The sequence below is a fragment of the Nicotiana tabacum genome, chromosome 18 (genome assembly GCF_000715075.1).
Source record: "Nicotiana tabacum cultivar K326 chromosome 18, ASM71507v2, whole genome shotgun sequence".
Classification (NCBI taxonomy): domain Eukaryota; kingdom Viridiplantae; phylum Streptophyta; class Magnoliopsida; order Solanales; family Solanaceae; genus Nicotiana; species Nicotiana tabacum.
Window position 1 is genome coordinate 143,682,574 of NC_134097.1, and position 27,540 is coordinate 143,710,113.

The 27,540-nt window shown below is 38.1% G+C and overlaps 1 protein-coding gene across 1 annotated transcript; it reads right to left on the reverse strand.

Moving 5' to 3' along the window:
* Positions 1–23,408: 23,408 nt before the first annotated feature.
* LOC107822140 (12S seed storage protein CRB-like) lies at positions 23,409–26,669 on the reverse strand. Its single transcript, XM_016648641.2, has 6 exons — positions 26,547–26,669; positions 25,979–26,089; positions 25,595–25,885; positions 24,427–24,782; positions 23,938–24,309; positions 23,409–23,727 (listed from the first exon to the last, which is right to left on the reverse strand). Exons 2-6 carry the CDS (start codon positions 26,061–26,063, stop codon positions 23,641–23,643), a joined length of 1,191 nt encoding a protein of 396 aa, XP_016504127.1. The 5' UTR covers positions 26,064–26,089; positions 26,547–26,669; the 3' UTR covers positions 23,409–23,640.
* Positions 26,670–27,540: the final 871 nt, after the last annotated feature.

A 27,540-nucleotide genomic window follows, 5' to 3' on the forward strand; every position in this document is an offset into this window, starting at 1 on the left:
TCGTAAGGTAATTAACATTAGTCCAACTAAAATATTATTTGGAGATTATAAGGATTATGCTATTTCACAAGTGTTGAGTAAATTTGTGAAGGGGAAAGGGGAAGCAAGTCAAAGAAAATGAATGTTCGTCCACATTTGGTATTTGGGATAAAATACGGGTCGAGCAATAATACCCGATAGTTATGAACTAGTACCATGTAAGATACCATATGACCACGATAGTATAATATATAAAAAGTATATTAATTATAAGTAGAATTTTAAGTAATTTGGGGCAATTTTTAAATTATGCGAGTAATTAGTTAATTAGCGGGTAACGGGACATTACCCAGTTAACTAATAAGTGGGTAAAGATTAATAATCTCCACCCCCCACTCGCCACGTGGCAGTAGGCCACCATCCAAATCTATGACTAATAATTCATAGGTGCTTAGTGGCTAAAAACGTGTAAGAATTACAAGATAGACTTGAATCTTGGTTTTTTTAAAAGCTTAGATTTTTTAGTCAAAATTAAAATTTCACTCTTTCACCAAAATTCAACCAGATTGCTAAGAAACCTTACCAATATGAAGATTTCATTCTTTAAAATGTGAAGATTACGTTATTCAAAAATATGAGCTTTCAAGAATTCAGTAACATACGAGTTCATGGATTTTCCTCTACTTCGATTTGTCGTTACGTGTTGTCGCAATCAACGGGTGTTAAAGGGATTGTCAGGAGAATCGATTCAGGTATGTTAAAGCCCTCCCTTCTTTCTTTTAGCATGGTCCAAATTATACTGAAGAAACGAGCAAATACACAGTTTTTATAAATTACTCTATTCATAGAAATAGTAGGGGTGTCTATATTCTTGATTCCCCATGAGAATTATTATTATCTTCTATTCATGGGTCTCAGAATAATACGCAGTTGAAAAAGTTTATCCGGAAGGAATATCGAGATTATTATGTATTTTTCATGCATTTCACTCATTTATACATGTGCATTGACCCATGATCAGATGGCGTTATATACGCGTATATATGTAAATATATGTATATGGGATATGAGAAAAGGTTATGGTGTTATATACGCACGACCACCTGATCAGCTGGAATATGTTGATGATGTTGCCCACAGTGGTTGAAATATGATTCAAACGGCGTTATATATACATATATATGTATGTATATATATGTAAAAGGGATATGGGAAAGATTATGGCATTATATACGCACCAGCACCAGATCAGCTCGTATACGATGATGATTTTGCCTATAGTGGCCGATATGATATGATGGGATGCCCTCAGAGGCTGATGTTGTTATGAAACATGTACCTGTGCACGACATGACATTCATACGCATACGCATACGCATGACGCTAAAAGTAATTTATGATTTACAAAGTTATTCAGACTTATAGGTTGAGTCATGTACTCTATATTTCTTTCATGTCTCTTATGTACTTATTTATGTGCCTTACATACTCGGTAGATTATTCGTACTGACGTCCCTTTTGCCTGGGGACCCTGCGTTTCATGCCCACAGGTCTCGATAGACAGGTCGAGAGCCCTCCAAGGAGGCTATCAGCTCAGCAGAAGATGTTGGTGCGCTCCATTTGCTTTGGAGTTGCTCGTTTGGTTAGTATGATTTAGACGTGTATTGTTTGGTATGGCGGGACTCTGTCCCGACCTTTATGACATTTATGTACTCTTAGAGTTTTGTAGACATATGTCGTGTATATAAAAGATTGTACGGCCTGGTCGGCCTATGTTTTGAGTTTATAAAGGATCATGTTGGCCTATTAGGCCCGTATGTCATGTGTATATAATGAGGTAATAAGAAAGATATGTTACGTTGGTACTCGGTCGATTAAGGTAACGGGTGCCCGTCGCAGCCCATCGATTTGGGTCGTGACAAATGTGGTATCAGAGCAGTTCTGTCCTAGGGAGTCTACAAGCCGTGTCTAGTAGAGTCTTGTTTATGAGTGTGTCGTGCACCACACTTATAAGCAGGAGGCTACAGGGCATTTAAGATTGTCACTCTTTCTTCTCAATCTAGATCGTGCGGTAGAGATCACTTATAAGAATACAAATCCTGAACTTTTATTCGTAATAAGACGATGTCTACATTCAGAAAGACGATTGATAAGAGATATAGCGTGAAAGTTTTGAGTTAGAGGAATTCGATTTTGCATCTTGCGTATGATGAGTAAATGCAAGGTCTTTAGTAGATCATGCGTGTACTAAAAGGTGAACGGTTCTTAATAATGAGTTTTTAGGAAAGAATACTTATCCACTCTTGCGATAAAAAGGAATAACGGAATCCGAAGTTAGATACAAGTTGCAGCAAGTAAAAGAAGCAATGTGAAGAAGGGTACAAGTTACCCAATTAATAAAGATTATCATTATTTACCATTCAGGAAGGGAGATATAAGCATTTTGAATTACCTTCAACATTAATAGATGTACGTACAATCACACCTATCTCAGTCATGCCCTATGGAAGCTAACAAATATGGTTTAAGAGAAGGACAGGACAGTAGGATCCGGCTGGGGTTAGAGTAACCCAAAATAAAATGAGGAATGGATGGTTTGCGTTAGTGGACATTTCCGAAGGATATTACAATGGTGCTAATAGATCTTCTTGTGAGACACCCAGGTGATGCACTCTAGAATACTACAATTATATGAGAAAACTAGCATGATCATAAAATTCCAAAGATAGGCACTAAAATCCTAAGGGATAAATATTACTTTAGTGTGACTCTCGTCCCTAGTAGAGCGGGGGGGTTGAGCAACCAGAAGAGCCGATAAATGAAGCAAGGAGAGATAAAAGAGAAAAAATATCTTTTTGAGAGTTTCAGAATAAAGTGATAGACAAAAATATTAGCAGGAAATAAGAAGAGAGTTGATGAAGCATTAAGAGTAAAATGTGATACCTGGATGACAACGGTAGGTCAAAAAGATGACAGTATTATACGATCTATAGTTAAATAAAGAAAGAGACAAGGGGTGATGGGCCTTAAGACAACAAAGGAATATAGGCCATACAATCACGTCCTAATTCTGAGAAATAAGTTCGCGACTCTAATGTGATTAACAGAGGGAAAGTTAGACCCTAGATTAATGGAAATCAATATGGACTGGTGAACAAGATAAACTAAACATGAATTAGGAACTAAGTGATTTGATAATAGTCAACATCATGAGAATTTCAAATTGTGTTCCGGCAATAATAGAATGGACAACAGAAGAAGATCCATGATGAATTCAGAGGATGATCATTCAGGAAAATGCTTCCCTAAAGCAAGCAATGTGAGCAAAGTTAAGCTTAAGGGACTATATGTGCCACTTACACTAAGTGTCACCATTGCGAGAGAAGAATTTTGTTATCCTTGATACATAAGGATTACCACAAGGCGAGTAAGGATCATTGATGATGCGAAAGGACGCCAAAGATGGAGATGAAAAACATCTATAGGCAGGTCGTCGTAGCTCCAAATCTTAGTACTCCCCTAAAAGGGGGAATAGGGAATGATAATAGGAATAATGCGATAAAAATGAGAAAGGGATATTGCACTTATCTGAATCCTACAGATATGCTATGATTCCAGGACGTTACGTAAGCATGAAGTTAGAAAAAGGAAGTAAGGGTTCCTGCCCAGAAAGTTATTGATAAATAAGGAGTCAGTACAAGAGGTAAGTAAGACAAAGGAAATAACCCAAGAAAGATTACACGGAATATTGATATGAGAATGGGCCAATGAGTAGTTAGTAATTGATTAGGAAGATTCCAGTTATGGCTAAATAGGAGGTTACAGACGAGTCAGCAGATCGTGTAAGAAAAACATAGTAAAACCCAACATGGAGAATTTAGAATTGAAGTAATGTAATTATAATACTTGAGATATATTCAAACAAGAGTCAGGGTTGTTAAAGGTACCGTATGAGTGTTACGAGGATAAAAGAAAGTGTCACTGTGAAGGCAGTCAAAACATCAATTCAGAAGCAGCCATACAAGCACAAGGGCATGGAGGTAAGCAACTACGGATGATTATAGGCAAGGAAGAACATCAAAAGGTCTGTAATAAGCTCATAACTTTACGAGAGTCAATGGTTCTCCCTAAGTACTACAACGGAAGACTAGCTGAGGAAATAAAGAAGAAGGCTTCAGCCTGAGCACAACGACCTAAACAGGAAATGGTCATGTAACAACAGTCTCACAACAACATTGTAAGCACTCCAAAGGAAAGTGGAACCTACCGTGGCTAATAGACGAGAGGTAAAAATTAGAAGTAATATTCAGGATTATATGAGTGGTATGGAATTTCAATACGTATGGGCACTAAGATAAGTTAAGTATGCATGCAACAATGGAGTAGAAAGACTAGGAAAAGTAATTGCATACGTTAAAGAAAACTAAGAAGGAATGGAAGAAATTATTCGATTAGTAATCCAGAGTTATTTACGTCATAAACACACTTACGATTTTGGAATATTATCCATGCAGCATATATACTGACATTCATACAGCTGTAGAAGACTCATGCATAAGTTAAAAGAAAGAATTGAGCCCAGGGCATAGACAAAAATTGAATTTTCAAAGGATTGTATCATGCATATTCCTCAACGCCCATGAAAGGCTAAACAGAATAACTAATACCATGAACCACAGATCGGGAGATAACTTAAGCCGACATAAAGGCCAATCAGAAGAAAGAGGAAACTAAAGACTTACATCAACTATGTAAATTTGGAGTGTGCTTATTGGACCCAGAAAGTTACAAGCATCATGATTGAGAACATTGCAGAAATCAATCTTAATATCAAAAGTACAAGAGAAATAGTACAGTACCATATTCTATAACGGCTCAATGATTGAGCTAGTTAGAAGAGTACCAGTATGGAGCTACTACCGAATTGTGTATAACCCAGAAGTGCAAGTATTATGATAGAACTTCAGGTTGTAAATGTGAATTATACCTATGTGGAAGAGAGGTCATGAAAGAGATATAAGATGTGATGCGAGATTTTCAGTAAAATAAAGTAAAGGTGAACAACGTACGAGATACTCAGGTGGAGAAGGTTGTGAATAATCCGTACTTGAGATAGAGGGCTAGAAGTGTTGGGATTCAGTATCCAGAAATGATAGCGAAGTCATTAGTGGCATATCTTCCAGCCAATGGTTTCTAGGTATCGAGAGGTCTAGTTAAAAGAGTAAAGAAGAGTTTGAGACAATGTGATATCTCACTTGATGTTCCAGAATAACATAAGGAAATCTATAGGGCAAACAAGTTGAAGGAAGGTTGCACGTAGTATAAATAGATATGTAAAGGTCACAAGCTAAAGTATGGTAGAATGACAAGGTTTTAGAAAGACAAGAGTAAGGATAAGAAGAAGGCAAGGGAGAAGGTGACGAAAATGGATAAGTCCTCGGGATTAAGCCCGTGAAAACAAAGGAGCTGATGGTTCCTCTAAATTATAGAAAGCTCAATATAGCCTGAGTGAACTCAAAGGAGTCTAAGACTAGTAGCATTTAGAAGAAATGGAATGCTGCCCTGGTAGCAGAATGAAGGTGTAATTGTGATAAATAAAGGATGACTGTCGCACCTCCTCTTTTCCCGCGCCCGCGGGGCGCGTGGGGAGTTTTCTCCAATTAAAGGACAGTCGAAACGGGATTTGTTTATTTGTTTCAGAGTCGCCACCTGGGAATTTTGAGGCGTCCCAAGTCACCAATTATAATCCCTGAATCGAGGAGAATATGACTCTGTTTATTTTTTTCTGCGAACCAGAAATCCTGAGTAAGGAATTCTGTTAATCCGGAAGAAGGTGTTAGGCATTTCCGAATTCCGTGGTTCTAGCACGGTCGCTTAACTGTTTTTATTATTGGCTTAATCAACTTGATTTTATTAAATATTGATGTTTTCTGATTTTACTATTGCTTATACTTATTACGATTGAAACCTTCTTTGAATCGAATTACGCGTACGTATATTCGTGTTATAAATTAAAAATGCGGAATTGTGTCACGCGTACGTGTACACAATAATTTTTATAATATATTAAGCAATCATTTCTCCGAGATTGTTTTGAATCAAGAATATTTATTTTTCTTGAATAGTGAACCGTACATCTCGGGTTTTTTATGAAATTGATTTAACGCCTTTAGAAAAATCCTTTTATTAAACATTCGTTAGAAATTGCGCGTACGCATAATCCGAATTTTGCTTTTAAAAATATAATCAGGGTACGCGAACGTATCCCTAATCGCGCGACATATTTATAATGATATTATGGAATTTCCACATATAACATGTTTATCCAAGACTATTCAAGTTCAAAGAACAGAATAAAAACAAGATTAGTACTATTTTTAAACATATATGACATATATATATATATATATGCCAAAGAATAAATTGCATATGAAACTGAAAATAAATGATTCATAAAGGAAGGAAATATTTTCCAAGAATTTTCATTATTTATTTAATGCAAATTCTACTTCTAATTATCATTGATATGAAGTGTGGCAATTTATGCTTATACATCTTTGTTCATTCTTATATGCTTGCTTTTAATCTAATAGGCCTAATTACTTGGTTAATTTATTTTAAGAAGGTAGATAGGCATTCGAGTTTATAAGAAAGGAATTATTATACAAGCCAATTCAATAAAATTACCTTATATGCAACTTAGTTATATGTTGTAAACCTTCATAACATTTTAAACATCGTAACAAGCTATACCATGTCACCTTTCACCAAAGTTTATACACACATCTATTATCTTATCGACATCATCATCTTAACCTTATGTAACAAAAAATATCACTACTATAGTTATCTTGGCCCTTCTACATCACTTCTTACTTAACCAACAACAAAATTTAAATAATGACCAACATTCATACCATATTCCCTACTTCGACAATTTAATATGATTAAACTAATGAGATAATGAGCTAATGTTATTACAAATCTTTATACGAACTTTCAAAGTAAGACAATTAGCTCATAGCTATCAAATTGAATTCACTACTAATTAACTAACATAAAATAAAAAACGAAATTTAAATTGATGAATTTGGACAGATAAAAACAGAATTTCAATTCAATCTTCATTTATCCACCATATTGAATCTCTTTCCAACATAGAATTTAAAAGGATATATATACCTGAAAATGAAGGTAGAAGAAGTAAGTTTCAGCAGTTGCAGCAGTAACAAAAACAGCGAAATACCAGTATTCCCTCAAATTTGAGCAATAAGAGGATCCGAAGAAAACAGATACACAGTACAGCTATTTTTAAAACTGGACACTTCAAATATTAATTGAATCAATGGAACCAAGTAAGGTTGAACAAATTCAACAAAAAGAAACAATATTTCAAATTTCAATTCCTTTTCAGTTTCAAAATCCCATTTTTTCTTATTTTTGTTTTTCTGTTGCTGTATATCTGTGTGTGTGTGTGAATGCTCTTTTGTTCCTTTTCTGTTTCTTTTTCCTCTTTTAAAATCTCTCAAACTCTCCTCTTCTGAAAACTGATCCTAAAATCTGAAACTCCCTCTCAATTTTCCTAAAATTTCTTCAAAAGGAACTCTTAAACTTTCTTCCAGTTTTTCTGAAAATTCCTCAAAGACTCTCCTAAATTCTGCATGCAAAACTCTCTCTTAAAATTCTCTCTTTCTCACTCAAAAAATTCTCTCTTTTCTCACTCAAAAATTCTGTCTCATCACTGTCTGTCCAGCTCCTGTATTTATAAGAGGGCTGGTCCTAGGCAATTTAAGTGTTTCTTGGACCCCCTTCTTCTTTTTAAAAACAGAAAAATCCCATTATGTAAAACCTTTTCCCTGATTTTCAGCAGCCCATTATCCCTTGTTCCCCATTAGTATTATTAACTAATAGCAACTAACATTACATTATAATATACTAGTACTAACACCCTATTTTTACTGTTTCATTCCCATAAGTGCCCCTGAAATCCTAATGTTATTACTGAAAAATCAGAACCTTCAGCAAAACATATTCTAAAATCTGTACAGACTCAGTTATCTTTCTGATTTACAGCTATAACCAATCCTATGATTTTGAAACAGTATATTACATCTCTAATGGCTGATTGACAAAAACTGAATTAAAACAGGGAATTATCAACTGAATAAAAACAAACTTAACATTATACAGAACATGCAGGATTCTATCAACTGGAATTCAAAACTGAATTAAAAGCAAACAAATACAGGAGCATTGTCAATATACTGACAATGTCTCGTTTAGAAAACAACAATACAGCATACATTTGAATTCACTAATTCATAAACAAACATGATTTAAATGACGAATACTAATCAATTGACTATTTACAACATTTGTCAATAATTAGTCCAAACAATAGAAACAGACTGTTTCAGTCAACATTTTCAGAAATGAAAAATTCGTAATATAACTAATCGACGAACTTAATCGAGTCGATTACACACATTGTAAACAATCACAATCAATAGAAACAATTCACATTCTGATCAAGTAGATAGGGTAGGAGACAGAAATGACAGAATTGATCAAAACAAATATGAAAAATTAAAAAGCTATTAAAACAGACAACAATACACGTAGAATACACAAAAGAAATAGAAAAATACCTCTGAATCTTCAAATTTATTCAGACACAGACTCAACTTGGATTCGGACATTTTTGAGGTTGAACAGACTTTATTCGAAGTATTCTCAGTTGAGAATACCTCGATTAAAGTCTCTTAGACCTCAATCCTTCACTCGAATCGGAAAAATTCCAAGATTGGAAAATTCTTAGGGTTCCAGATTTTGGATCTTAAATCCGAATACTTCTAGGAAGATTCGAAGCAAACCAACGGTATTCTAGGCACGAGGGAGGTCTAGGGGTCATTTGGTGTTAATTTGGAAGGAATCTGAGTAGGGTTAGGTTTCACTCGAATCTTCAAATGAAGATTCGAGCAGTTCTATGAAGATTCGAACCATGCTACTAACAGATCCGTGATGAGGATGGACAGGGGAAGCTCTGGTGTTATTTTGGAGGTCATCAGAGACAGTTGGTTCTTCAGGACAAACTTCAATCGAAGATTCGAGACATTGGGGCCTGATTCGAGGTATATGTGTTATGGATTTGGAATGGGGAGGTTGAGAGGAGTCGAGGGTGTTAAGGTGGGGTGGTTTGGACTACCGGAACCGCCGTGAGGCGATTTCCGGTAGGCGGTGCACGGTGGTGGAAGGTGAAGTTCATTTGGTCTCTTGAAGGAGACGATGAACAGGGCCGAAGGGTGGGGTGTTTGGTCTGGGGGGCTGGGGTGTGGATTGGATTTATATACGAGTGGGGTGGATTGATCTCATCCGTTGGATCAATTAAGATTTACGGTTGAGATCAATTCACTTAACCAAACGTCGTCGTTTGGTTAAAGGTTGGGGTCAGGCTGGATCGGGTTAAAGGGTCGGGTTACGGGTTACGGGTAAGGGTAGTGTATCTCAACCGTTGGATGAATTGAATCCGACGGCCCTTGATGAAGGGTGATGAAACGTCGTCGTTTCGATTTGTTTGAATTGGACCGGACATGGGGCTGTTGGGATTGGGCTGTGAAGGGGATTAATTGATTTGGGCCTGGATTTTAATCCAGGTCCAATCTTTTACTAGTATGTTTTTTTTTTATTTTTTTTTCAATTAATTCATTTTCTAATTTAAAAATTATAAAACCATTTTAACTTCACAAAAATATATTAGTTACTCTATAACAATTATTTAACACATAGACAAAAACATCAATCACACAGTGAAACATTTAAAATAGAACCAATGCGTATTTTTTTTTGTGTTTTTTTTTTATTTAAATTATCTCTTAAATGCATAATTAAATCCTATATGCATGCAACATGTATTTTATTTTAATTTTGTTTAATTATAACAAAGCAAACATTTTACGGGCATAAACAAATATTTAACACCACGCAAATTCAGAAATTACACAGTACAAGAAATTTATTTTGATTTATTTTGGAGTAATTTTTCGTAAGGCAAAAATCACGTGCTCACAATGACATTTGTGCCTTCAATTGAGTAATGATTTGAAAAAAAGGAAGGGATTCATGAATTATATGGAATTAAAATACCCACGTAAAATGAATCACATTGGGATGCTATAAAATACGATTATGGAAGCATGGTATCGCCCCTAGGTGGATCGGTCTAATCATTTTAGATGTTCCCCGATGAGACGTTAGCGCTAGTGATTACGTAAGAAGTTTCAAGTTATCAGTGGTAGATTGTAGATCAATATTGAGGTGAATCTATAATGGATGAATAAAAGTTACAAAGTATGAGATGAGATTAGGCCATCAATCTTAAGGATAAGCAACGAGAGTAACCTAGAGTTGGTTGCAGACCTCAGTAACGATAAATTAAAGTAAGAATTATGATATAGTATGACCTACGTAGATGCAGTAAAGTCATACGAATGGATAACTAGGTCTATGAAATAAGGTATAGCCATATTTGCAAGTTCTACAAAATACCGAACGAAGAACTTTAGTACACCTATAGATGTTCAAAGAGGCATCCTATTAAGCCTTGTATATGTTTACAAAGTAAGGCCTGGATATTGGCTAAAAGCTGGAGGAAAAAGGAGAGAAAGGTCGCATAGGCACACTTATAAGGTCAGTATCGTAGAGGCCGCATGATAGGAGGTAGCAATAGCTACGAGATTGGAAGGAAGTCGATCACAAGTCATGACAAGGGAACGAGGCCTAAAGGGGGGAATGACCCGGCCTTTGAATTTATTCAAAGAACATTTGCCTAAATGAGAAGGAAAATATTAAAGTATTTGCAAAAGCTATAGGTTACGAAAATGATAAGTGCATCAGCCAACATTCGAGGACGAATGTTCCAAAGGAGGGAATAATGTTACGCCCTGCAATATTACGTCAATATTTCATCCTACAATATTATATTACGATTATGTTACACTTCGCAGTACCAAATTACGACGATGTCGCACCCTATAGTATTGTACGTTGAATTTGTCATAAGGTAATTAACATCAGTCCAAGTAAAAGATTATTTGGAGATTATAAGGATTATGATATTTCACAAGTGATGAGTAAATTCATAAAGGTGAAAGGGGAAGCAAGTCAAAGAAAATGAATGTTCGTCCACGTTTGGCATTTGGGATAAAATAGGGGTCGAACGATAATACCCGATAGTTATGAACTAGTACCATGTAAGATACCATATGACCGCGATAGTATAATGTATAAAAAGTATATTAATTATAAGTAGAATTTTAAGTAATTTGGGGTAATTTTTAAATTATGTGAGTAATTGGTTAATTATCGGGTAACGGGACATTATCCAGTTAACTAATAAGTGGGTAAAGATTAATTATCTCCACCCCAATCGCCACGTGGCAGTAGACCACCATTCAAATCTATGACTAATAAGTCATAGGTGCTTAGTATGATTTAGACGTGTATTGTTTGGTATGGCGGGACTCCGTCCCGACCTTTATGACATTTATGTACTCTTAGAGGCTTGTAGACATATGTCGTGTATATAAAAGATTGTATGGCCTGGTCGGCCTATGTTTTGAGTTTATAAAGGATCATGTTGGCCTATTAGGCCCGTATGTCATGTGTATATAATGATGTAATAAGAAAGATACATTACGTTGGTACTCGGTCGAGTAAAGGTACCGGGTGCCCATCGCGGCCCATCGGTTTGGGTCGTGATAGAGTGTCACCATATCCTCCGCACTATAGGTATATCAGGATCGAGTGGGGTTTCTTTCACTACCTTCCAGCTTTGAGGAGCCGCCTCTAAGTGGTAGTGTACCTATGAGTTAGACAGTCCGGACGAGGCTGCTTCACTGACTTGGACTCGGTATTCAGATATGTTCCTAAGAGAGTTTGTTCCTCAGGGACGCATGGCACGCAGAGTTTGAGCATTTGCGCCAGGGTGCTATGACTGTTTCAAAGTATGTTGTCCACTACACTAGCTTGGCTAGACATGCACTAGCCTTGGTTTCTACTGTTCGCGAGAGGGTTTGCCAGTTTATTAAGGGGCTTATTCCCAGTATCATGTCTAGCATGGCTCGTGAGTTGGAGATGGATATTTCTTATCATCAGGTGGTGAGCATTGCTAGGAAGATTGAGGGTATGCATGCTAGGGAGAGAAAGGAGAGGGAGGCCAAGAGGTCTCGAGAATCGGGCCATTATTCTGGTGCCCGTGCCCCAGCAGCAAGTCGTCATGGTATGGGTTATATGAGTTGCCCCATTCATTCAGCTCTTCCAGCAGCCAGTGGTATTCCAGCTCCTCCTAGGCCCTAGGAGGTTTATTATTCACCTCCAGTATCTAGTGCGCCTCATACGCGGGGTGCTTTCAGTGGTCAGTCCAACAAACCTGGCCCGAGCCAGTCACAGCCGCCACATCCTCCCAAAGCTTGTTTTGAGTGTGGTGTTACATGCCATATGGTGAGGGATTGCCCCAGACTTAGGAGGGGTGCACCTCCACAGACTTCTTAGCCACAGTGTGCCCTGCAGAGTTCTTAGGATATTGTTACAGCTCCAGTTGCTACCCTACCTGCTCAGCCAGCTAGAGGTAGAGGTCGGGGAGGTAGAGGTCGCCCTAGAGGGGGAGGCCAGGCCAGATATTATGCCCTTCCTGCCCATATCGAGGTTGTTGCTTCTGATTCTGTCATCACAGGTATTATACTGGTTTGTCACAGAGATGCTTCGGTTCTATTCGATTCAAGCTCCACTTACTCTTATGTGTCTTCTTATTTTGCTCCGCATTTGGGCGTACCTCGGGAACCTATGAGTTCCCCTATTTATGTTTCAACTCCTATAGGAGATTCTCTTGTTGTGGACCGTATTTATCGGTCGTGTTTGGTTGCTCTTAGTGGTTTTGATACCAGAGCTGATTTATTGTTGCTCAGCATGGTAGATTTTGATATTATATTGGGCATGGACTGGTTGTCGCCCCATTATGCTATTCTTGATTGTCACGCCAAAGTCGTGACGCTGGCTATGCCAGGTGTACCACATATTGAGTGGAGGGGTACTTTAGATCACACTCCAGTAGAGTTATTTCTTTCCTTGAGGCTTAGCGAATGGTTGAGAAAGGGTGTGACGCGTATTTAGCTTATGTGAGAGATGCCAGTGTTGATACCCCTTTAGTTGATTTAGTCCTAGTAGTATAGGATTTTTCTGATGTGTTTCCAGCTGATCTTCCGGGCATGCCGCCTAATAGAGATATTGATTTTGGCATTGATTTGTTGCCGGGCACTCAGTCCATTTCTATTCCTCTGTATCGTATGGCTCCTCCTGAGTTGAAGGAGTTAAAGGATCAGTTACAGGAATTGCTTGATACGGGTTTTATTAGGCCCAGTGTATCAACTTGGGGTGCTCCTATCTTGTTTGTGAAGAAAAAAGATGGTTTTATGCGTATATGTATTGATTATCGCCAGTTGAACAAAGTTACAGTGAAGAACTGTTATCTTTTGCCTCGTATTGATGATCTGTTTGACCAGCTTCAAGGCAAACGAGTGTTTTCTAAGATTGACTTGCGCTCAGGTTACCATCAGTTGAAGATTCAGGAGCCAGATATCTCGAAAACTGCTTTCAAGACTCGGTATGGTCATTACGAGTTCCTTGTTATGTCATTTGGGCTAACCAATGCCCCAACAACATTTATGCATTTGATGCGCAGTGTGTTCTGGCCATATCTTGAATCATTCGTCATTGTCTTTATTGATGATATTCTGGTGTATTCCCGGAGTCGGGAAGATCATGAGCAGCACCTAAGGACAGTGCTTCAGACCTTGAGAGAAAAGAAGTTATATGCTAAGTTCTTAAAATGTGAGTTTTGGTTGGATTCCGTGGCATTATTAGGCCACGTGGTGTCGAGTGAGGGTATTCAAGTGGATCCAAAGAAAATAGAGGCAGTGCAGAGTTGGCCCAAGCCATCCTCAGCTACAGAGATCTGCAGTTTTCTTGGCTTGGCGGGTTATTACCATCGTTTTGTTGAGGTTTTTTCATCGATTGCAGCCCCTATGACCAGGTTAACTCAGAAGGGTGCTCCGTTCCAGTGGACGGAAGAGTGTGAGGCGAGCTTTCAGAAGCTCAAGACAGATTTGACTACAACCCCAATTTTGATATTGCCTACAGGTTCGGGGTCTTATACGATCTATGGTGATGCCTCGAGGATTGGGCTTGGACGGTGTTGATGTAGGGTGGTAGGGTGATTGCCTACACGTCTAGACAGTTGAAGGTACATGATAAGAACTACCATGTCCATGATCTAGAGTTAGATGCCATTGTCCACGCCATGAAGATCTAGCGTCATTATTTGTGTAGTGTTCCTTGTGAGATTTATATTGATCATCGGAGCTTGCAGCACCTGTTCAAGCAAAAGGATCTTAATTTGCGCCAGAAGAGGTGGTTAGAGTTGCTGAAGGACTATGATATCACTATTTTGTATCACCCGGGCAAAGTTAATGTGGTGGCCAATGCTTTGAGTCGCTGGGCAGAGAGTTTGGGGAGTTTGGATTATTTACCAACATTGGAGAGGCCCATGGCGATGGATGTTCAGGCCTTAGCCAACCAGTTTGTGAGATTGGATCTTTCGGAGCCCAGTTGGGTTCTAGCTTACGTGGTTTCTCGGTCTTCCTTATTTGATCGTATCAGGGAGCTTCAGTATGATGACCCTCATTTGCTTGTCCTCAAGGACAAGGTTCAGCATGGTGATACAAGAGATGTGTCTATTAGTGATGACGGGGTATTGAGGATGCAAGGTCGTATTTGTGTACCCAATGTTGATGGGCTTCGGGAGTTGATTCTAGAGGAGGCCCATAGTTTGCAATATTCCATTCATCCGGGTACCGCGAAGATGTATCAGTATTTGAGACAGCACTATTGGTGGAGGCAGATGAAGAAAGATATAGTTGGATTTGTAGCTCGGTGCCTCAACTGTCAGCAGGTGAAGTATAAGCACCAGAGACCGGGTGGGTTGCTTCAGTAGATAGAGATTCCGGAGTGGAAGTGGGAGTGAATCACCATGGACTTTGTAGTTGGGCTCTCGCGGACTTTGAGGAAGTTCGATGCTATATGGGTGATTGTGGATCGGCTGACCAAGTCCGCGCACTTCATTCCTATATGTACTACTTAATCTTCGGAGCAGTTGGCGGAGATTGATATCCGGGAGATTGTTCGTCTGCATGGTATCTAGTTTCCATCATTTCAGATAGGGATACTCAGTTCATATCACTGTTCTGTAGGGCCGTTCAGCATGAGTTAGGTACTCGGGTAGAGTTGAGTATAGCATTTCACCCTCAGACGGACGGACAGTCCGAGCGCACTATTCAGATTCTTGAGGATATGCTCCGTGCGTGTGTGATTGAGTTTGGAGGGTCTTGGGATCAGTTCTTGCCATTGGCGGAGTTTGCCTACAACAACATCTATCAGTCAAGCATTCAAATGGAACCGTATGAGGCTTTATATGGTAGGCGGTGTAGATCCCTGGTGGGTTGGTTTGAGCTGGGTGAGGCTATATTATTGGCATAGACTTGGTTCAGGATACTTTGGAGAAGGTTAAGGTGATTCAGGATAGATTCCATACAGCACAGTCTAGACAGAAGAGCTACGTGAACCGGAAGGTTCGTGATGTTTCCTATATGGTCGGAGAGCGGGTTCTGCTTCAGGTTTCGCCTATGAATGGCGCTATGAGATTTGGGAAGAAGGGGAAGTTGAGTCCGAAGTTTATTTGCCCTTTTGAGATATTGAGGCATGTTGGGGAAGTTGCTTATGAGCCTGCCTTACCTCCCAGCTTGGCAGGAGTCCATCCAGTATTTCATGTTTCTATGCTTCGGAGGTATCACGGTGATCCATCGCACGTGTTGAACTTCAGTTCAGTCCAATTGGACAAGGATCTATCTTATGTTAAGGAACCAGTGGAAATATTGGACAGGCAGGTTAGAAAGCTGAGGTCAAAGAACATTGCATTAGTGAAGGTTCAGTGGTGGGGTCAGCCGGTCGAGAAGGCGACCAGGGAGACCGAGAAGGATATGCGTAGCCGTTACCTTCATCTTTTTACTAATTCAGGTATGTCTCTATGCTCGTTCGAGTACGAACGAATGTTTAAGTGTGGGAGGATGTAACGACCCGGCCGGTCGTTTTAAGAATTAATGCCCCAATCCCCTATTAACTGTTTTTCCCGTGTTTGTTTCTGTTGTTGTGAGTTGTCGGGGGGAATTATTGGGAGTTTCAGAGAGTTTTGGGACACTTAGTCCCTAAATAAGAGCTTAAGTTTTGGAGATTTGACCGTAGTCGAAACAGTGTGAAAACAGCCTCAGAATGGAATTCCGATGGTTCTGTTAGCTCCGTTGGGTGATTTCGGGATTATGAGCGTGTTTGGATGGTGTTTTGGAGGCCCGTAGCTAATTTAGGCTTGAAATGCCGAAAGTCGAATTTTGAAGTTTCTGGTACGATAGTGAGATTATGATCCGAGGGTCAAAATGGAATTCCGAAAGTTGGAATAGCTTCGTAGTTTTGAATGTGATGTGTGTACAAAATTTCAGGTCATTCGGATGAGGTTTGATAGACTTTTTGATCGAAAGCGTAAATTAAGAGTTTTTGGAGTTCTTAGGCTTGAATCCATGGTTAATTTGATGTTTTGATGTTGTTTTAGGTGTCTTGAGGATTGGTATAAGTTTGGATGGTGGTTCAGGACTTCTTCGTATTTTTGGTTGAGATCCCTGGGGCTTCGGGGTGATTTCGGAGGGTTGTCGGAGGAATTGGAAGTGGTTTGAAGCAACTGAAGTTGCTGATCTCTATCATAACTGCACCTGCAGTTGGGTCCCGCAGGTGCGGAACCGCAGAAGCAGCAGAGTCATCGCAAAAGCAGAAAGGGGAGATGCCAGCAGGGACCGCAAAAACGGTAGCTTACCGCAAAAGCGGCACTGCATCTGCGTAAGGGTAACCGCAAGTGCGGAAGCTAGGCTTTAAGTGAAATGTCGCAGATGCGACCATGTCCTCGCAGAAGCGAGACCGCAAGTGTGGTCCCAGAGCTGCAGAAGCAGATTAACTAGGCAAAATATATAAATAATTGCCTTCGCGAAATTTGAGTTATTTTCACCTCTTTTCAAACGGAAAGAAGCCTTAGGGAGCACTTTAAAGGGAGATTTTCAGAGGAATTCATTGAGGTAAGGTCTTTGGTCCCTAAACTAATTATTGGAGTGATTTTTATCATTATAAGCATGAAATTTTAAGGAAAATCAGTGGTAATTTGGGGGTTAGGGCTTGATTAATTAGAGACCTTTGAATGATGATTTGAGGGACCATTTGAGGTCCGACTTTAGTACTTTTAGCATGACTGAACTCGTGAGAGTGTGAGGATTCTGGAAATGTAAATTTTATCTGATTCTGAGACGTGGGCCCGAGGGCGTTTTGGTTATTTTACCTAATTTCGCATATTAGCTTAGAATTTAATTGTAGAATCAGTTACTTGAAGTGTTATTTACATTATGCAATTGAATTGAATAGATTTGGGTCATTTAGAGTCTAGTACTTGTGGCAAGAGCATGGTTTCGAGTTGATTTTGAGCTGGTTCGAGGTTAGTGGCTTGTCTAACCTTGTGTGGGGGACCTTCCCCTTAGGATTTGACCTTGTTGATAATTGAAATGCCTTGTACGTGAGGTGACGAGTGCGTACTTGTGCTAATTATTGAAAAATTCAGTTTTCATTAAGTAATTACTAGTATGTTTCCTTTCCTGTTTATAGTACTTGCTATTTAAGCCTCCTGTTAGTTTAGGACAGAATGCCTAATTGACTTAATTGCCTTACTTGTTCAAACTGTCTTATTTGGACTATGTGCAGCATGATATGTTAAAATTTCCTGTTTTACCTTGGTATGGGACTTGAATTGAATTGTGTACTCTTTTTGTTGTTGTTGTTGTTGTGTGTTTACTTTGGGACTACGGGATGGTATCCCGGGAGATCCCCCTATATGTTTACTTTGGGACTACGGAACGGTATTTCGGGAGATCCTCTTGCATATTTACATTGGAACTACGAGACTGCACCCGGTATATTCCCCCTGTACTGAGTATTTACATTTGGGACTATAGATCAGTATTCCGGGAGATCCCCTCGCATTATGAGTTGGACTACGGGACAGTATCCTGGGAGATCCACTGGATATTTACATTTGGGACTACAGGACAGTATCCTGGGAGATCCCCGATTGTTATCCTTGTATTGAGCTTTATCTCTTTCCGTGTTTACTTTGCCTGTGTGTTATATGTTGTTGTCCTTATATATCATATGTTGCTTTACTGTTGTACTCATTTATACTGTCTTATTTTACACTGTGAACCTTATATTTTATTTCACCTCAGTAGGGCCTTGACCTTCCTCGTCACTACCCGACCGAGGTTAGGCTTGGCACTTACTGAGTACCGATGTGGTGTACTCATACACTTTCTGCGCATGTTTTTCATGTGCAGATCTAGGTACTTCCACTCAGACTTATCACGCTTAAGACGAGGCGCTTATAGAGACTCTGAGGTATATCTGCCGCGTCCGCAGACCGAAGAGTCCCTTTCTACTCTCCTTTTAAGTATTAGCCCTTCTGTATTTCTTTTTTTGTTAGATATTCTAGAGTTAGACACTGTAGACATTTAAAAGCTTGTGTTTCATGAGATTCCGGGTTTTGGAAAATGTTGTTAGTTTCGAGAGTTGTTATTGTATGTGCCGAGCGACACCTTAAATACTGTTTTATTTTACTATTTAGGTTTTTAGTTATTTCTTCCACAATTTTTTTTATTTTCCACATTGTTAGGCTTACCTAGTCGTAGAGACTAGGTGCAGTCACGATGGTTCACGGAGGGCAAACCGGGGTTGTGGCAATGTTCCCACCGGGCGAGTGGTTTTTAATTGGAATTTTTACCTCCTATAACGAAGGTTGATGCTTTATTTATTTTAAATATATATACCTTTTTAAAAAATTATATTTCATAGCTACCTTTTGATTTTTTATAGCCAAATATCTATTTATGGTCACCTCCTACCCTTAAGCCATAAAATAAGCTTTGTATTATTTTTCTCTCTCCCCTCAAATTTCTCGTATCCCCTACCCCATATCTATTCTCCCTCTCTCTCTCATCTTCCACCTTTACCTTTTCAACCTAAACACCATAGCCCCTCCATTTTGACTGAGTCCTTCACGACCAACAAAAGGAAATGGTGAATCTATCACCTTCAGATCCGAAAAAGGAATCGCGTCAGAAAAGCACCATTATTTACCCATGCTTTCTTATCTGTTTCTATCTCGTCAATGGCTCAAGCCATTCAAATTCAATTGTAAAGAATAGGTTTTTTGAAGCGCACGTAAGGGTATTATAATAACAGGAACAGTGGCGTTTCAAGTCAGAATCGCGGCCCTCTCGACGAGACGACATTAGGGTTGTTCTTGAACAAAGACGACGAAGTTTGGGGCTGAGCAACTTGAAGATTCTGTTAATATATTTCAATGTATCTCGCTGTATTTCATTGTATTCATTGTCTTTTTTTTCATTGTATTTCAATGTATCTCGTTGTATTCTATGTATTTCATTGTGTTCACTATCTCGTTGTATTTCATGAATGTATTCATATATTTTTTAATTAATATAATTTATGTATTAAGATGTATATATGTATTCAAATTGCTCTATTTTTGTTGTATTTATCGGCTGGGAAAAATATTCAGCATATTTCGCGTCAAATACAAATTATGGGTGATGTAATTGAGTTAGTTGAGTTGTATTAGGAGTCTATTGTATTCACTTTTCGTTTAAAACAGTTGAATAGACCACGATTTGCTATTTACGTTACTGTATTCACAATTACGTATCGTGAATTCAGTCGAATACAATAATCTGTCTAGCTGTAATCCCCTGTTTCATGCCGTGAATACAGTCGAATACAATAATCTGTCTAGCTGTAATCACATGTTTCACGCCGAGAAATGCTACTATATTTATGAATACAGTAGCTTAAATACATCGAATACACTCTAAAAAATTCAAAAATATAGCTATAGGAAGTAATATAGTAAATTGTAGCTACAACTAGCTAATAACCACTAAAATATAGTGGTTTTTAAAAGTTTCTCTTTTTAATTTTAAGCACGTCGAAGTTTTAATAAGCGACCAGGTGTTTCGACCTTCTTGTCCATAAATTTCAAGCTGAGGGCATATCTGACTTTTCAAGAATAGCCTTGCTTCAGTTGTTCTGTTAATTGGCCTGGGGTTTAGCATTTCTCTCTGTTTGTTTACTTTGTTTGTTCTTTTTATTTTGTTTTCATGTTTTGCCAATTTTAATTTAATCGACAGTACTCTGATGAAGAATGAGGGATTTATTGGAGTAGATTTCATGGTTGTAATTGTTTTAACCTGTTAAACTTCTTAAGAAAAATTACAGTTTTTCACCAATGGAGAAACCGAAAACCAAGAAATTCAAGCAATTTCAAAAAAAAATTATTCTATCATCCAAAAAGTGGATTTTAATCTCTAATTTTCTTTCCTAATCCAAGCATTAAATAATTGAGTTAAAATATCCGTATAAATAATCGAATAAAGTGGAATATGTGATGGCGGGAACACAAAGTTAATCGACATTGTGTCCCAACAAAAACTTTTTTTCAAGTGTTAGTTTAAGGGTTGTTTCCCTATCTCCAAATTTAAGATTTATTTGTCTAAATGCTTTTCTTTGTTTTAATTAAGTGGCAAAAGCAGTATGAACAAAAATGAAATTGCAGCTAAGAATTATGAAAACAAAGGATTGATGCAATAATTTAACATGGTTGTATTTCCTCTTCATATAGTGTAATAATATCAGCAACAAACTTCGTTAGTAAACTTGGTAAGGGTGGTGAGAATATGTAAAAATAGAATGATTGAAATTAAAGGGAATAAGACATTCATAGCAACAGTTGGCACACAAAATATATTTATTTGCATGTGATATTTACGACAATATAATTTTACTTTAAGAGTTACAAATTAAAATGAGAATACATATCAGTTGACAGTCCAGGCTGAAAATACATGCATAGATAGTGGTATAACACCAAGGCCGACGATGGAAGCTCGGGACGGAGCCGTATGAGGCGGAAGTCTCATGTACGATTCTCTAAAAAGGGAGTGACTACCGTAAGTTTACCGTTGACTTTATATCTTCCTTGTCGATTTTCCTTTTCGAGATCACCATTCTCCTTGAGCTCGCGGTGCATAAACTATGTTCGTCAACAAAGTTTGTTCAATGGTCTAGACCTACTCAGATAGAACTTCAGGGTACTTTCGAGGCACTGGCAGAAAATGCTGAGCAAAGCTGTTGGCCTGAAGAGTGAGGCTAATCAGTAACATCAACTGCAGAAGAATAAGGTTTAAGTTGATAAACAGGAGAAGGTCGCTGCCCTCCTCACTGGTTGGAAAAGACCCTATTCAATCGTATAGACCTTTTCCCATTTATGGCACAGTATCCCAAGCAGTAAGGCTCTCTCCAAAGACGACCCTCTCGAGTTTCCGGTTGTTTCCGTCATTGAAGTAGCCTTTCGTCGCTCTACCAAACGAAAGAAGTCTTAACTGCCAAAGGAGCGAGGCAACTCGAGTTAGACGAGAGACAGGATCTAATTCCATGTATGTTCGATAGAGCAAAAGGTTCCCCCACAGTGATAGGTCGGTTTGAAGAGCAAGCTTGAAAATAAAATGGAGAGGTCATTCATTCATAGCAAAAAGAAGCTCTCACTCACTCATATATGAAAAGGCAGGCGGGGGTTGTCGGAACTCTTCCTTTCGTTTTGTCTTTACTCATCCCCCCATCCTCCCGTCGCCTGCCCACTCAACTCTGATACCCGAATCTCCTTTTGTTTGAAGTTTATTGGACATGAATAAACCCGAACAGACGTACTCGCTGCTTCTGCCTAATCTTATTCAACTTTAGATGGGAATTAAGGCGAAGCCTAGGGTGGTCTCTGCCTTCTTAACACGCGGCACACGAAGAGAAGCGGCGGGGGGGGGGGGGGGGGTGGGGAAGGCCGAGTCTAGATGGAGGGGGAAGCGTCTCTTCCTAGTCTAAATGAACCTTCAAGGAGAGTGAAGTGAAGGCCCTCTTCGAAAGGAAAGAGGGACGAGCTGAACGACTGTTGTTGAATCAACTATGAAATATGCTCTTGCTCACGAATTTGTTGTTCTAGCTCAGACCAGGCTATTTACGAGAAAATAAAGGTCCTGAACGGGAGAAAAATGAGGCAGGCTGTCCTTTGATTTTTTTCATGCCTCAACTTCACTCGGTTCGTTCGAAAATCATGGAAGTTTTTTCATGGAGATTATTGGGAACGGTAATGTGCCTTGGGTTAAGAACAATGAATAAAACTTTCCGGATTCCCCTGCCTTTCTTCCATAGTCTACACTTGTCCGTCCAAATGGTCGACCTTGCCATCAAGTTGGGTCAGTCGATCCTTGAGTGTTTCCATTAGCAAGCAACCTTGGCCTCTTGGCAGGAGGTTCGCTTTAAGAGATAGGGGCGGAGTCAATCGGAAAGGCTTTTTAGGAACGAGGATCAGAGGTGTCCTCTAATCACCACGACGAGGCTGGTCCATCTTTTAGTAGACTCAACTATGAATATTCATGAAGAAATGAATGTCAGGCTCTTTCTTTTACGGTTAATCCCAAGAAGTTTCAACATGCTGAAACTTTCCATTTCGTCAAGCCCCGAGTTTGAGTATGGGTTCTCGTCATAGGAGAAAGGATGCGCGCTAAAGCTAGAGCAGCTCTTTTTCGCGATATAGGTGTAATTTAATTAATTCAGTACTTAAGGTCTTCCCTCGTCAAATGAATAAAAAAATCAGGTTGACATGGTAAACTGATAAAAGATTATATACACGGCACATATCTTTTATTAATTGATTAAACATTGGGTGCAAGAAATTAAATTTTTTTCTTGGTAGAGTTTTGTGAAAAGAAATATTTCTAATAAATGTACCGTAGACCCAGACCAGTCAAAGTTCAATTTAAAAAGCAAAATATTTTTTTTAATCAAGTAAAGTATAATTTCATTAATAATAGAAAAAACTCTCGTATACAAGAGGTATACTAAAAAGTAGAGAATTTACAAGAAATTATGTTTCTCTACGAAAGAAACCTAATCTTTTATACAAATAGGAATATTATGGCAGAGGCGGATCTAAGATTTTTATAATATGAGTGCACCATCAAAAAAAGGAGAAAAAAGAAAACATTAAATGGAATTGATCCCTATTCCTCTACGTAGATAAATCAGCATTCAACCAAGAGCACCATTTAGCCTCTTTGGAGAATGAGTACCAACAGATAATATTAGATCAATTTTAGAAAATATGTCCATAAAGTACCTAGTTTGGCAGAGATCATAAGTTCACATGTCCTATATATTGGACTATAAAGCCTCCCCTGCTTATAGGAACACCAAAAAAAAAAGTTGGAAATGGGAGGTTATTCTTAAACCTCCATACTACCTTTTTCAATAGAGCTATGGACTAATAAGATTAATTTTGAGAAAAAAAGGATCATACAATTAATCAATCCTGGAGCTAAATTGCTTTTGTACGTATGGAGCACATTAAGAGCTACCTGGAGAACTTGAACTTTTGGGAATAGAGCCATCCGAAATGAGGCCCCAACGGCCGAGTGTGAGATAGTTGTTGGACTGTTACATAGAAATGGTTAAGATTAGAATCAACTTATAGCCCTAATAGAAAGCTATATTGCTCATACTCTCCAAATATGTTGCAGGGTGTGTATCGTTTCCTCCAAAAATAGTGAGTATTTGAAGGATCCAACAAGGTATGATAACATTTTTGGAGAGTCGGAGCAACATAGATGAAAAGTAATGCGATCTCATATATAAAACAATTACATTTTCGTTGCATACAATAGAGAACCACTCCATGCCATCAGGATCGGCAATTTTGCACACACTTAATAATCTTGGAACAACAAATAATTCACCAGCTTCAATCTGTCTGTCTGTAACAAAACCACCAAAATCACGCACCTTCACTGTGCCGCTGCCTTTTATAATATAAGTGACGCGAATTGCTGGATCAACAGAAATTTCAGGATAGTACGCAGCATTTCCATTCAACGTTGCACGACTAGCACCAAGTCCAATGTCGCCGATGATTGCCAAGTTTTCGGTATTCAAATCCAATATCTCTCCACCACCATCAGTGTCAAAACGGGACGGGGCTGTTTCCTCACAGTTGAGTAACATGCCATCTCTGTAGTCCTACCAGTGGCGAAACCAGAAATCAAGAAAATGAGAAAAAGTTTTAACTAGACGCTTCCCTTATATTACATGATATAATTTTTGGACGAAATGGATTCAATTGAACCTCTTCGTTACCTTTAGCTCCGCCTCTGAGATTTCAAAGCCTGGATTAAGCTTGACGATACTCCTGGCAAGATGTGGACCAATGAGAGTCTTGAGAACACTTTTGTCCGATTTCCATGCTCTGCCAATAAACTCAGGGGAAAAACAAGAGAGATTATTGCTGTTCGACCCCTTCAACAAGAAGTCAGTGAATGAACCAAGTTTAACTGCAGTTTTGGTATCACCAAGAAAGAGTATCTCAAGTTCTGTAACATCTTTATTGTACCACCATGTGACAACTCCAACAGGAAGCGCAATCGCATCACCCTTTCGAATGGCTACTAACTTCTCTTCTTGTCCAGGAAGTACAACACCAAGAATACCGCTACCTGAATACACACTAAACAATTAGAGAGGAAATCCCACGAGTAGTAACGGATCTGCACACAGTCACAGTTTATTCAGTTTTTGCAAAGGTTAAAACACAAAATATATGAAAGGAATGCATCATTGTGCAAAAGTTAGAACACAAAACATATGAATAGCAAATCCATCATTAAGTGGTGGAGAGACCAAAAATAGTAGCTATAAAATCAGGAGCTTAAATGTGGATCCTGAACCAAAAACAGTAGCATTAAAGTTGTGACCAACTACTTGTGTCAAAACCAAAGACTTGAAACAGCAAAAGAGCAAATTCTGCATTGCTAATACAGATATTCTTGTTCAACATTCTATCCACATAAAATAATGGAGAGCTAGATTCCCTCATCACATAATGCTGAGTATTATTTGACACCGCCAACCAAATTATTTTTTCTTATACTGCCAACCAACTAAACAATGTATTATCTTATGTAGTAATTTTATGTTGATTAACCAAATGATCCCTCAAATCAAAACTGAACCAAGAAAGGGAGGACAAACATATGTTGCTCGGGCTCTCCAAAAATTTCTTTGGGTGCATGTCAAATCTTTCAAAACTAGTGCATTTTTTGGAAGGACCTGACACGGGTTCGGCATCAGAGTCCGCGCAACATTGGGACAAACAGTGGTTGGCCTACATGGATTGTGTTTTATCCAAACACACTATACTTTTATACAGGAAACTACTAATACGAATATATTGACCAAGTATTCAATTAATTAAAGGCGGTTAAGCACCCATGACTTAAAAATTCCGGATCCATATATAGGTTTTTACCTTGAAGAACATAAGCAACCTTAGCAGAATCAGAGTAGCAAGGCAAAGCAAAGCCATTGGTGGAAAGAACAAGCTTAGCAGCACCTATATTGTGGTCCTGTAGAACTTCATGCTCTTTGGGACACCATTCAGAGTATCCACCACCTTCTCCTTCGTACACCATCTTCGCTCTCATTCGTACTGAAAGATCCGACCAGACATAGTGAAGTCTAAAACCGCCCCACGAATCCAAACCCTTCCCAATACAACTCTCCTCGATATCCGTATTTTCCTCCTTCACTGGCAGGAATTCTGATAAGGGGATTCAAAAAACACTACACTAAAAGTTTTCTTTATATAAAAGAGATTCAACAAGTCATATAAATATACATAAAAATGAATTACCAATATATGAAGTACAATTTTGCGACGAAGAGGATTCAATTGAGCCCCCTATACCATGCATAGCTCCGGTACTGCAGTCTCCCATTAACTCAAGTTAATACATAATGATAACTGGATCAAGTAAACAACTAATTAATTCCCGTCATGTGTTTACATTAACAAAACAACAACAATAACTAAGCTTCAGCCTCAAACAAGTTAGGATCGATTATATGAATTCTCACTGGCCATGTTACTGGTACTACATATGAACTCACCTCTTAATTTTCTACTAACACATAAATCTTTCAATGGCCAAACAATTTTCGTCATATATTTAAATAAACTAAACTGTAAAACATCAACACATGCAATCGGCTATTCCATATAAAATGGAATGCCAGCCATTCCATTTTATAACTGTAATCGGCTACAACGCCGTAGAATTAAGAAAATACTTCAAGTTGTATAATTTAGTTCAATTCTGTTAAACATTTTTCTGTTCAATCCAATTTCCCGATTCAATATATAAGAGCAAAATACGCAAATAAAAAAAAAAAAAAAAAGAAGGAAGGACAAGAAAGATTACATGGCCAATTGTAAGGCGGTATTGTGAGATTGTTTAATGTGCATTGAAGAATTGCAGCATTATAATGGCGACGGTTTTATGCTTCAGGCCCACTTGCAAATCGAGTCCATATGATAAAAATTTAATGTTTATCGTAATTAAAGACATTTTAGTAAAGGAAAACTACCTGTCCATTTATAATTAACTTATTATAAAAACTGATCAATTCATAAAATATTATTAATATGAGCCAACTGTTACCAATATTAGTCAATTAGTTATTTGTAGCCAAAAAAGGTCAATATTTTTGAATGAGTGTTATTAGAATAGATTGGGTACATCTTAAACAGTTTAAATCTCATTTTTCAGATAATTTGACGGAGTTTTAAAGTGATTTGAATTGAAAATTTGAAGTAAAAGATGAAATATGAAGAAAAAAATTATATGTCTATCGCACTATGTATCATTAGTGTATCACATAGGTATCATATTTGTATCAAATGTGTATCACATGTATATCCATGTACACCTGTGTGTGTGATACATGTTTGATATATGTGTCGCAGAAGAATTTTTTGAACTCGATTTTAACTACGAATTTTGATACCAAATCAATCCAAATCACTTCCAATCTTCCTCAAAATTTGCATATTGCTTTATCTATATGTTTTTAATGATTTTCAACCATACCTATTAAAAGGTTCCTTTTTGCTTAGATTTTTAAAATTATCTTGTATATATTTTTTTGTATTTAATCACCTTTTTTGTTATCTCACCCATGAAATTTTCTTTCTATCTTGCATCTAATGTTGCTTATCATGCTTAAAAATATGAAAGGAGTTCTTTGCGTGTGATTCTTGGAAAGAAAGAACCTTATTTATTTGGATTTTCAATTTTTATATGTGTTTGACTAGTTTTAGTAAGTCTATGATTAATAGCTAGAGGTTGGTAAGTTGGAACTTATTTGAGACATTTATGTAAGATTCCCTTTAATAAACTTATTAGTTATTGTACA

Coding starts and splice junctions, on each gene's coding strand:
- LOC107822140 (XM_016648641.2), bottom strand. CDS start 26,063: ATGGGAGACTGCAGTACCGGAGCTATGCATGGTATAGGGGGCTCAATT. Junction 24,310..24,426: donor TCTCAGAGGCGGAGCTAAAG/GTAACGAAGAGG, acceptor CGCCACTGGTAG/GACTACAGAGATGGCATGTT. Junction 23,728..23,937: donor CTATTGTATGCAACGAAAAT/GTAATTGTTTTA, acceptor TCTATGTAACAG/TCCAACAACTATCTCACACT.